This window comes from Globicephala melas, chromosome 11 (assembly GCF_963455315.2).
Source record: "Globicephala melas chromosome 11, mGloMel1.2, whole genome shotgun sequence".
NCBI lineage: Eukaryota > Metazoa > Chordata > Mammalia > Artiodactyla > Delphinidae > Globicephala > Globicephala melas.
The window spans coordinates 93,194,999-93,207,188 of record NC_083324.2 but is presented as its reverse complement, the minus strand read 5'-3'; the positions used below and the strand labels follow the sequence as shown (position 1 = coordinate 93,207,188).

The 12,190-nt window shown below is 42.2% G+C and overlaps 1 protein-coding gene across 7 annotated transcripts in view; it reads left to right on the top strand.

Annotated features, from left to right (window-relative positions):
- PHACTR1 (phosphatase and actin regulator 1) overlaps window positions 1–12,190 on the top strand; it is a 539,914-nt gene that overhangs the window by 28,875 nt on the left and 498,849 nt on the right. For all 7 annotated transcript variants that reach the window (XM_060308258.1, XM_060308257.1, XM_060308254.1 and 4 more), the window contains one exon: window positions 8,947–9,093. In XM_060308258.1, the coding sequence (XP_060164241.1) occupies window positions 8,947–9,093 (147 nt within the window). The remainder of the gene's footprint in view (window positions 1–8,946; window positions 9,094–12,190) is intronic.

Sequence of the window (12,190 nt, the reverse complement as noted above, 5' to 3'; positions counted from 1 at the left end):
TTGCTGTGCTCTCCTCCGTGGCACCGAAGCTCCCCCCTCTGCCACCCGCAGCCTCCACCCGCGAAGGGGCTTCCTAGTGTGTGGAAACCTTTCCTCCTTCACGGCTCCCTCCCACTTGTGCAGGTCCCGTCCCTATCCTTTTGTCTCTGTTTATTCTTTTTTCTTTTGCCCTATCCAGGTACCTGGGGGGTTTCTTGCCGTTTGGGAGGTCTGAGGTCTTCTGCCAGCGTTTAGTAGGTGTTCTGTAGGAGTTGTTCCACGTGTAGATGTATTTCTGATGTATTTGTGGGGAGGAAGGTGATCTCCGCGTGTTACTCTTCCTCCATCTTGAAGCTCCTCAATAATGAGCTTTTTGTCTTATTTAGTTTTCTGTTGTCTTTATGTTTTTAATTTCATTGACTTCTGCTTTTATCTTTATTAGTTCCTTCCTTCTCCTTGCTTTAGATTATTTTTCCCTTCTTTTTCTAAGTTCCTGAGTTAGGAAATTAGATAATTGATTTGAGACCTTTACTCTTCTCTAATATAAATGCTTAGAACTATAAACTACCCTATTAACACTGTTTTAGCTGCATCCTGCATATTTTGGTATGTTGTATTTTTAATTGTCTAGTAATGAAAAGAAGTTTTTAATTTTAATGGCACCAAAATACCTATTTATCCTTTTATGGTTAGTGCTTTTCATGTCCTGTTTGAAAATCTTTGCTGATGTGATAAAATATTTTTCTCTTAAAAATTTTTCTTCTAGAAACTTTATTGTTTACCTCTTACATTTATGTCCATGATCCATTTGGAATTGATATTTGTGTATGCTGTGAGGTAGGGATCAAAGTTTATTTTCTTCCATTACATGTATATTCAAGTGTTCGAGCATTATTTATTGAAAAGTCCATCTTTTCCCCCACAATACTGCAGTGGGACTCTTGTCACAGTCAAGTGACTATTTATATATTGGTCTATTTTTAGATTCTCTTCCATTGGCCCATTTACAGTAGTCCACGCTTATCTGTGGGAGATATATTCCAAGCCCCCCAGTGGATGCCTGAAACCTTGGATAGTACTGAACCCTATATATACTATTTTTTTCCTATATATTCATACCTATATTAAAGTTCAATTTATAAATTAGGCACAGTAAGAGATTTAAAACATTAACTAATAATAAAAGAGAGCAATTTTAACAGTAGAATGTAATAAAGTTTATGTGAATGTGATCTATCCCTCTGTATTTCAGAGTATCTTATTGTACAAATTTAATGCCTTTTCCATCTTAACTAAGCGTTTATCACACACTATGGCTGGAACTTATTCAGTCTAAGGTAAAACAGCAAAACTATCACAAATTGTTTTTTCCTTCTTCACAATTTAAAGGATGGAAGATTTGTTCTTTCTGTCAATCTTAGCAACCTCAGCATATAATCTTTTTCCTTCCTTATTAAGTCAAGAACATTCACCTTTTCACTTAAAGGAAGCACTTTATGGCTCCTCTTCGGTATATCCAAATTGCCAGCAACACTACTCTTGCATTTTGGGGCCATTATAAAGTAGAATAGGGGTTACCTGAACACAAGCACTGCTGTGCTGCAACAGTAGATCTGATAACTGAGGTGGCTACTAGGTGACTAAGATTGGGATATGCTGGACAACGGGATGTTTCACATCCTGGCCTGGACAGAATGGGTGGGCACGAGATTTCATCATGCTACTCAGAACAGCATGCGATTTAAAACTTATGAATTGTTTATTTCTGGAATTTTTCATTTAATATTTTCAGCCTGCAATTGGCCACAGGTAACTAAAATCCAGAAAGCAAAACCATAGATAAGGGGGGACTACTGTATCTTACTTTGTTTTTGAATTCTATACCTTTATAATGTCTTGGTATCTTCTACTATAAATAGTCCAGTTATTTTTTAATTTGTCAAGATTTTCCTGACTAGTCTTGGCCCTTTGCATTTTCATATATATTTTAAAATCAGCTTGTCAAATTGAAAGAAAAAAAAAAGGCTGGGGGCTTCCCTGGTGGCGCAGTGGTTCAGAGTCCGCCTGCCGATGCAGGGGACACGGGTTCGTGCCCTGGTCCGGGAAGATCCCACATGCCGCGGAGCGGCTGGGCCCGTGAGCCATGGCCGCTGAGCCTGCGCATCCGGAGCCTGTGCTCCGCAACGGGAGAGGCCACAACAGTGAGAAGCCCACATACCGCAAAAAAAAAAAAAAAAAAGCTGGGATTTTGATTGGAGTTTCGTTGACTCTATAGATCAATTTGAAGAGACTGATGCCTTAACACTAGTGGATCTTTCAGTCCGTGAGCATGAGCATGGTATATTCACCCCACTCCCCACTTACTTAGGTCTTGTTAATTTCCTTCAGGAATTTTTTTGTAGGTTTTCATGTAGAAGTCTTGCTCACCAACTGTTAGATTTATTCACAGATATTTGATGGTTTTGATGCTATTGTAAATGGTCCTTTTAAAATTACATGTTCTATTTTGCTAGTATATAGAAACAAATCATTATTTTATACTGCTATTATATCCAGTGATGCTGTCAAATTCACTATTTATAATAGTGTAGATCCTTATGGATTATGTACATATACAATCATAACATAGATGTCTAATCACAATTTTATTGTATTTTTGCTCTCCAGTTATGATACTTTTTAATTTCTTTTACTTACTTTATTGCCCTGGCCAAGACCTCCAGTATAATATTGAACACAAGTGATGAGAGTGGACATAGTTAAGAATATTTTGAAAATCTAGGTACCCGGGTCTTATCCCCTCAGAATTCCATAGATCCAGGTTGGGAGCCTGAAAAATGTACATTTTAACAAGTATTCCAAGTGATATTGATGTAGAGGTATCCTAGAAGCACACTTTCAGTAACATTTTTATTTTTATTTTTTATTTTTTTGTGGTACACGGGCCTCTCAGTGCTGTGGCCTCTCCCGTTGCAGAGCACAGGCTCCGGACGCACAGGCTCAGCGGCCATGGCTTACGGGCCCAGCCGCTCCGCGGCATGTTGGATCTTCCCGGACCAGGGCACGAACCCATGTCCCCTGCATTGGCAGGCGGACTCTCAACCACTGTGCCACCAGGGAAGCCCTGAGTAATATTTTTAAAGGATAAGCTTCTCACCTGAAGAGTTAGTCAGGATGAAATATTACACTCTTCTTTCTTCCTCCCCTCCCCATCTCCATCCTCTTCCATGCTGGTGATGGATGTATAAAATGTTATTTTTTGAGCCCCTTATTGTGCTGCCTCTCTTTTTCTGACTCTAGCTCTGGATATAACATGCATATAAGTGTCTTTAGTGTTAAAATATTGACTGGCTTTAGGAAAAAAAAGAAAACAGAAAGAAACAAAAATGGCACTTATCCTGAGTCAGCAATCACATTCAAAAAGAGCAATCTTAGAAAATAAAAACAAACAAACAAAAAAACCCACTGTATTTGGAAGTTGTTGAGGTCATGGTTGAATTCAATCCCTTCTATACACACACCCACATCCACACATCCATACACACTCAAACCACCAACAATCATATGGGTGTTGCCACCTGATGCAAACAGTATGAGGAAAAAGAAACAGATTCTAAAGGATGTATAGTTACATAAAGCAGAGTTGAACAATATGAAATCACTTGAGAGAAGTATGGATACCATGTGGTTTCCTAAATATAATTGGTTACAAATCAAAGGAACAATGTATTTTCTTAGATTAAGAGACAAAATATGCCATGGATATTTATGGAAAGAAGTAGAGATACAAGAATAGCTGTAAATACTTATAGAGTATTAGAGTTCGGTAGGGCCTTAAGGTCACGTTGTCTGATGCTCACATTTTTTTCCTACCAGTTTTATTGAGATATATACAGCACTGTATAAGTTTAAGGTACACAGCATAATGATTTGACTTACATACATCATGAAACGATGACCACAATAAGTTTAGTGAACGTCCATCATCTCATATGGATACAAAGTAAAAAGAAATATATTTTACCTTGTGATGAGAACTCTTAGCACATACTTCTTAACAACTTTCATATATGAGATACAGCAGTGTTAATCATATTTATCGTGTTGTATATTACATCCCTAGTACTTATTTATCTTATAACCTGAAGTGTGTACCATTTGACCACCTTCATCCAATTCCCCATCCTACTCCCACCTCTGGTAACCACAAATCTGATCTCTTTTTCTATGAGTTCATTTGTTTGTTTATTTTTGAAGTATAATTAACCTACAACACTATGTTAGTTCCTGGTGCATGACATAGTGATTCCATATTTCTATACATTTCAAATTGGTCACCGTTGATAAGTCTAGTTACAATATGTCACCATACAAAGATATTACATACTTACTATAATCCCCACAATGTACATATCTTACCCATGATTCATTTATTTTGTGACTGGAAGTTTATACCTCTTAATATCCCTCACCCATTTCTCTCACTCCCCAATCCCTTCTCCCAGCAACCACCAGTCTATTCTCAGCATCTACAACTCCACTTCCATTTTGTTATGTTTGTTCATTTGTTCTTCATATAAGTGTGATCACATGGTATCTGTCCTCCATCCCATCCAGGTCCATCCACGTTGTCACAAATGGCAAGACCTCATTCTTTTTTTATGGTTGAGTAATATTCCACTGAATATATATACCACATTTTCTCTATCCATTCATCCATTGATGGGCACCCAGGTTGTTTCCACATCCTTGACACTGTAAACAGTGCTGCAGTGAACATAAAGTTGGACATTTCTCAGATCCACATTTTTGTTTACTTTGGACAAATACCCAGGAGTAGAATTGCTGTATTGCACGGTAGTTCTATTTCCAACTTTCTGAGGAACCTCCACACTGTTTTCCGCATCCTTGACAACACCTGCTATTTGTTATCTCCCCAATAAAAGCCATTCTGACAGGCATGAAGTGACATCCCACTGTGGTTTCAACTTGCATTTCCCTAATGACTGGTGATATTGGGCATCTTTTTATGGGCCTGCTGGACATTTGTCTTCTTTGAAAGAATGTCTGTTTTACATCCTCTGCTCATTTTTTAATCGAGTTGATTATTTTTTTATGTTGAGTTGTATGAGTGCTTTGTATATTTGGGATATTAACTCTTTATCAGATATATCATTTGCAAATATCTTCTCCCATTCAGTAGGCAGCCTTTTCATTTTGTTGATAGTTTCCTTCACTGTGCAAAAGCTTTTCAGTTTGGTGCTGTCCCATATGTTTATTTTTGCTTTTGTTTCCCTTGCCTCAGGAGACATATCAAAAAAATATTGCTAAGACTGTTGTCAGTGGGCATACTTCCTATGTTTTCTTCTAGGAGTTTTATGGTTTCAGGTCTTACATTTAAGTCCATTTGGAGTTTTTTGGGTTTTGCTTTTTGTTTTTGTATATGGTGTGAGAAAGTAGTCCAGTTTGATTCTTTTGCAGGTAGCTGTCCAGTTTTCCCAACACCACTGATTAAAGAGGCTGTCTTTTCCCCATTGTGTATTCTTGCCTCTGCTGTCATGGATTCATTGACCGTATAAGCGTGGGTTCATTTCTGGGTGCTCTATTCTGTTCCTACAACCTATGTGTCTGCTTTTGTGCCAGAGGTTGCACTTCTCTAGCTGAGGGGACAGGGTGACTTACCCAGTGGTACTTGGTGAGGTAGTGGTAGGACTGGAAGCAGCCTCCACCAGCCCTGATTCCCACCCCAGGGCTCTTCCCCTGATGTTACTTAGTCCGATATTTTATGATGAAAGGTCATATATATGAAAGGAATCCAAGAATAAAGAATGTGGAAACATTGGGACAAGCCCACAAGAGTAAGAACTTCATAAAGGAGTGAATCCTTCATACAGGATAAGAGTGAGATACATGATCTGGGACTGACTTTGTAGGGGAATTATAAAAAACTAAGAAATATGGGAGAGAAAAAGAGAGGCAAAGTGAAAAGATAATGGGAAAACTTAGATGAGACAAAGAAGACAGTAAATTATGGAAGCCAAAAAACTGGAAGGTAATAGTCAGAAATGAAAATATCATAAGATAATTCAAGAACATGGGGATAAATGTAGTATTTTTATGTCTCTTTTGAAAAAATATATCTAGAATTATTTCAATAGTAATAGTCCATATGAAAGAGATAATATGAAAGTACATTTAAACTCTTTTGAAGAGAGGTAAACCTAAAATTATAGCATTATTAGTTCCTAATCCTCTAAAATGTTGAATGAATAAGAAACAGAAATTCAAATATTTATTTCTCTATGTGAAGAACCATTATTATGTAACATCAAAGAAACAGAGAAAGCTAAGACTAGGTATTCCTTCAGATGACTTTATTGTTTTTTTTTTTTTAAAGACATGGCTGATGAATGAAAATACAACGGGTTGGGGAATCCCAAACAATTTGAACAATCAGATAGCACTGCATTAATTCAAAGAGAGGTATAGTTTATACAGTATGCAGAACTGTTGGAGTTTATTTCCCTACTTTTGCACGTCCTTAAGAGCTTGCACCTAAATGTTAAAATCACATTGGTTTGCAGCCTGATTAATCATCGAAAAGCATTAACCTTCATGGTTCATTTGATGAGCCAAATACCCCTGTTGTTCCTCCTGGGATAGGAGGCATCCATTTTTAATCTATGTTTAACAGAGATAAATGGGAAATAATAAGGAGGCAAGTATCATAGAAAATGAATTTAAAATATGGATAGTCAACCAAATATATCTACTTAGCAAATCAATGTACTGGTTAAAGACAGGATTTGAGGTCAGGCATGGATTTGGTCCCCAATTTAGCTACTCATTTACTCATTAGTTACATAACCCTCCTTCACTCCTTTTTTCCCATTCTCTCCTTCCTTGCTCCCTTGCTTTCTCCCTCTCCTCTCTTTTTTGTATTAAAAGAATATCTATTGAGCATTTACTATGTACTGGATTCATGCCACAGACTAGTAGGTCAGTTATCTCACATTCCTGAGGGAGAACATGGAAAGTTGATGGGGAAGAAATTCGTGGTGTACAAAACAAGGAAATGTACAGATGCAGAAATGAGTCAGCCTTGTTTGGACAACTCTGAACAGACTGTAGGGAAATAATGAGATGAATTTGGAAAGCCAGATGGAAGTCAGGTCATAAAGGGCCCTGAATGCCAGGATATGCATTTTCAAATTAACACGCAGGGAACCGGCTATTAGAAATCTAGTGATTAGGAAGTTAGTCTAGTACAGGGAGGCCAAAGGAGGAGATTATTTCAAGAAGGATAGATTACTCAAGAAAGAAATGGACTTAACTGTTGAGAGGATGTTGATGACCTTTAAAGTAACTTTGACTGAGTGGTGGGGATAAAAAGTAGTGGTAGGGATGCAAGGAGGGGATTAAGAGTGAAAAAATGAAGCCTATGGGGCCAAGCGTTCCACAGGAAGGGTAAACAGAATGGGAGAGAAATAGTATGGTAGAGATTGAGGAAGCGGCAAGGCTAGGGCAGTTGGAGAGTTACTACCTATGTGTGAAGTAAGAGACCAGCGTAAAGAGACTGAAGATTCTAGGGCGGGCGCAAGGATACAGGGTGAGAATTAGAAACGACAGGTGAAATGGAGAGGGAAGTCTTGCAGAGCTGAAGCAGTACTTCATCCTCTGAGATTGAAGGGCATGAATTGACACTGAGATTTCCTTTGCAGCAGGGAGGGAATCAAGGTAACATTTATCTGTGTACTCCAGGTGGGCTCTCATTAGAAAGAAATGTGGCAACATCGGGCCACAAGAAGACGTGACTGAAGCTGCCGGAAGACAGACATCAAAGAGTTGAGCCCATCAATAGGTTCAGTAGGGGCAGCGAACCATTGTGACTCACACTCCAGAAACCTTTCTAGGTTTGGCTGCTGTGTAACATGGGAAGGTTGCAGTGCAAACATTCAAAGAAATGTAAGGTGCCCTCGATCTTCACCCTCTCCTTCAGAAACAATGGTAGAGAGTTATAGAGATTACAGGTCCAATCCAAAGACTATTATTCATGCTCTAAATCGCCAAATAAAAAGCCGAATGGGTACTTCCGTAGAGATAAACATATCCTAGAAACCCGTGGTGGTAAGAAAGCCACTCAATTCTGCATGAATATGTCTAGTCTACATTCAGAATATCAACTCTAGAAACTTTACTGCCAAACTGCCCCCAAAGTTATATACACTTTCCCTCTGTCCTCCACCTCTAGGGCTCAACGGGGGCCTGCAAGAGAGCTTCCAGGGAGTCCAGATCTGGTTCCATCTCTATTTGAGCTCCAGGTTGGGGAAGAGGGAGCAGAGGGGTACTCGATATAGCGTGCTCTCTTCCATGACCAGCTGGGCCTAGGCTCGCACCCCAGGAATAATAACTCACGCAAGGAAAGCTGAAGCTGGGCTATCTGGTCGGGCATCCTCAGCCCAGAGAATCCTGTGGGTTAAGGAGACTCTCGTGTGCACTTGAAAAGCAAGCGGAGTAAGTGCATTTGGCGGGAGAGGGCACAGTGCTGACTGGGCATCCTTGCTTTGGAGTCCTCCCTTTCGCATTAGCCTACCTGTGCCAAGAGCTGAGAACTGGGGCTGCAGGCAGGAGGCGGGGTGTCCGTCCGGGGCACTGGCCCGTTGGCCCTGTGGCTGAGTGCAATGAGGGGGAGCCCTGAGCACAAGCCGGGCCTGGGCCGATCCCTGCTCCAGTCCATAAATCCTTAACGGGTTTTCTTTCTCTCCCCTCACCCTTTTCTCTCCTTTGCTCTCTTTCTTTCTCTCTCCCTCTTCTCTCCTTTCCCCTCTCTTCCCCCCTCCCTCCCCGCCCCCTTTCCCTTCCTCTCCCATCCCCCTCTGCCCTCCCCCTTGCCCTGCGGGTGAGCCTCTTCCTTCCCCTCCCCCCCTTTTTCCGCCTCCCTCCGTCTCTCTCCATCTCCTCCCTCAGCTCGCCGGGCGACCCTGCTTCTGCCTCCCACATTAATGGCGGCATCTTCGGAGGACGATATAGACCGGCGGCCCATCAGAAGAGTCCGCTCCAAGAGCGACACTCCGTACCTCGCGGAGGCCAGGATCTCCTTCACCCTGGGGGCAGGTGAGGACGAAGCTCTTGCCTTGCTCTCTCCGCCACGCCGCTTCCTTCCCTCCTCCCCGGCTGGCTCGGCCCCCAGCCCCTCCTGTGGTCCCCCTCCCCCTCCCGGCCGTGCCCTCCCCTGCGCCCCACTTCCTACCCAGCCGGGTCCCTGGCGCTCGCTCGCTCGCTCTTTGTGTGCCGAGTAAGGAGGTGTGTGTGTATGTGTGTATTTGTGTGTGTGTGTGTGTCTGTGTGTGTGTGTGTGTGTTGAGCAGGTGGGGGAGGGTAGTGCGTGGAGCCCTGCCTCCGCTGGGGAGTCGCACGCGGGCTTTCCCCTTCCTTGAAGCGAAGGATGTGTTGTCACTGATAACAATGATCGTAGGCGTAGCCGAGAGCTGGGTCGGGATGCTCCACCTGCTGTGGGCAGAGGGTTTGGCAAGGCTCCGCTGGTGTGGTTTGCTGGTGGGGCTACTACAGGGTGGAACTTGTTGGTGACGTTCAGACTCTGGTGATTTCGCCGGGTTGATACACGCCTGCTGCGGTTTTGGAGTGAGGAGGGGCCGGGCGGGGATCACAGCTGGGAACGGGACCAAGCACTTGGCAAGCAACCTTAGTGATGATAATAATAGGATGGTCTATAGGATGCATATGGGGTGATGATAGGAAGCTGTCACTGGAACTGGTGCCCAAAGTGGCCCAGATGGAATTAAGTGAAAAGGGTAACTGACGTGGAGGAGGGAGGGAAAGAAGGGGGAAGGAGGAGAGAGGAGGACAGAGGAAGGAAGGGAAGGAGAGAGGGCCGGAGAGAGGGAGGAAGGAAAAGGAAGGGAGGAAGGAAGAAAGAAGGAAGAAATGAACCACAGAGAAGACTGAGGGATTCAGGGAGTCAAACTGAGAGCTGTCAGGGTTACCTGAAAGGAAGCACCCAGTGTCCGCTGTCTCCACTGCTGCTGCAGCTCCGGATTCACAGGCAGACCTCACCTCCTGTTACTAGTAGATGGTCACTATCACCCAGAGGAAGTTGTTCGCTACTAACTTCACTGGGCTGCCTTTTCTGAAAGACTGCTAAGTCTCTCCCTCCAAGCTTGTGTCTCTTCCTTTCTAGAATCCCTTGGTATTCTCGCAACTCCAGTGCAAAAAGAGTGAGGGCATTTCCTGAAGATCCTCCTTCAAAATAAGTTTAAAAAGAACATGATATCAATACCTTTTTCTTTAGGAAACTCAGCACTTGAAAATGGAACTGAATCAAACAAAGTGTGTGTGTGTGTGTGTGTGTGTGTGTGTGTGTGTGTGCTGGAACAAAGAGAAACTTCAGATAATGACTATTTTACACATTATTGAGAAGTTTGAACAAAAGAGAAAACTCTGCATAAAGAAACAAGATGTGTTGGCTAAGGAACCATATTTTATGACCGATGGGATGGTAACTGAATGTGCCGAAGTAGCCAAGTTCTTTGGAGTGTAATTTTCCTGTCTCAATGATTTTGATTTTTTTAACCCTGTGTTTTCTCGTCACCCCTGAAATGTTTGCCTCTGGATTTGGCACTGGAGAAAGAGGACTTTATTGGAGGAGGCTTTGACAGTTTTTGTGGCAGGTTGTAGTAGCCTATGGTCTTCGTTTGGAACTATTAATCCTTCACTTGTATGTTCCAGGTTCAGAATATGATGTGAGGGGTCTTGGAAAGGACTGAGAAGAGTTCCTTTTAGGATTGAGATTGTTTTCTGACCCAGAGAAATTAAGAATTATTCCTTTGCTATCAAACTCTGGTATATTCCCTTGGTGTCTTTGGCTTGGCAGAGAAGGAAGGGGGCTTAAGAGGCAGTTAATAAGGTTGTTTACCTACTACTGGTGCTTTTACAACAAAACAATAAAATAAAGCACTAAAAAAGAGTTTCAAGTTTCTGCTACTGTTGAGTTGGGCTGAACCCTTTTGCCACCAGATTAAAGCCAGTGACTTGCAGTCTTTTATCCTGCGTAAATTGCTCTGGAGGCCAATGAAAAGATTGGACTTTTCAGACAAAACTTGTCTCCCTTCCATCTGGAAATAAACAAGCCAAACGAGCTCCCAGTCCCTTATGAATATGTTCCTTAGAGTAGCCTTAAAAGCACAGTGTCAAGAAAGACAGCAGCAAGAAAGAGGAATGCGGTGGGAGAGGATGTTTCTCAAGGACGGAGGAGGGCAGTTGTTGAGGGTTCTGCTCTGCGACTAGGGGAGCTGTCCTCTCGGTGGTGCTGAAGCCAAGGGCTGGGTGAGAGGCGTGACTGTGAGCCCGACAGCAGAGGGAGGGGTGCTCAGTCCCTCTCTGTGATGGAATCCCAGGGAAAACGCGCACGGTCTGGCCACCGAAAACTTTTCTATCCCTGCCCACCTACGTTTGCCGCCTGTTTACTACGCCTCACGCCCACTGCTCCACTGCTCACATGGGAGGTTTTGCTCTAATTTTGTGCCCGCAGCTCACTCCTGGGGCTTTGTTGATTTTCCAGCTGGCTTCGGGCTGCTTTTCTGACATAGTAAGATCTACTCGCAGATGTGCCTTTCCCTCGCGTTTAAAAGTAATTGTAACCCCCGGTTTAAAAAGCAAACAGCCTTGTTTATCTCCTTGAGCAGCAACTTGCAATTAAACTATTAGCGTCGTTATCAGCATTGCTGAAGAGAGGAGCCTGCATACTCTGGATAAATTACATAATTTGGGCATAGAGAGAATTTTGTTTGTCTCTTAACAACAATTTATAAACGATTAAGCAAGGAAGCGTTCATCTGCCCTTTCTTCCCGCTCCTCTCCTACCCCTAGTCACTTACTCTTTATTCTTTCCAGAGAAATTCTTTATTGGTTTAAACTATTTATGCTTAGCATTCCCTTTCTCACACCCACTCATTTTGTATAAGCCCATGTTTAATATTTGAGAGGTTTAGTAATGCTTCAAGGAAATAAATATACACATATTCATTTTACTTGGAAATCATGATATCATGAAATCATCTGGGGACCAACTCCCTTAAAACTAATGTGTACACTTGCCAGATAAAGTGGACTGAGCATTTTGAATATTGATTCAATACTTAAGCATTCCTTCAACTACACCCTGTCCCTGATGGTACTTATTAATATCATTTCA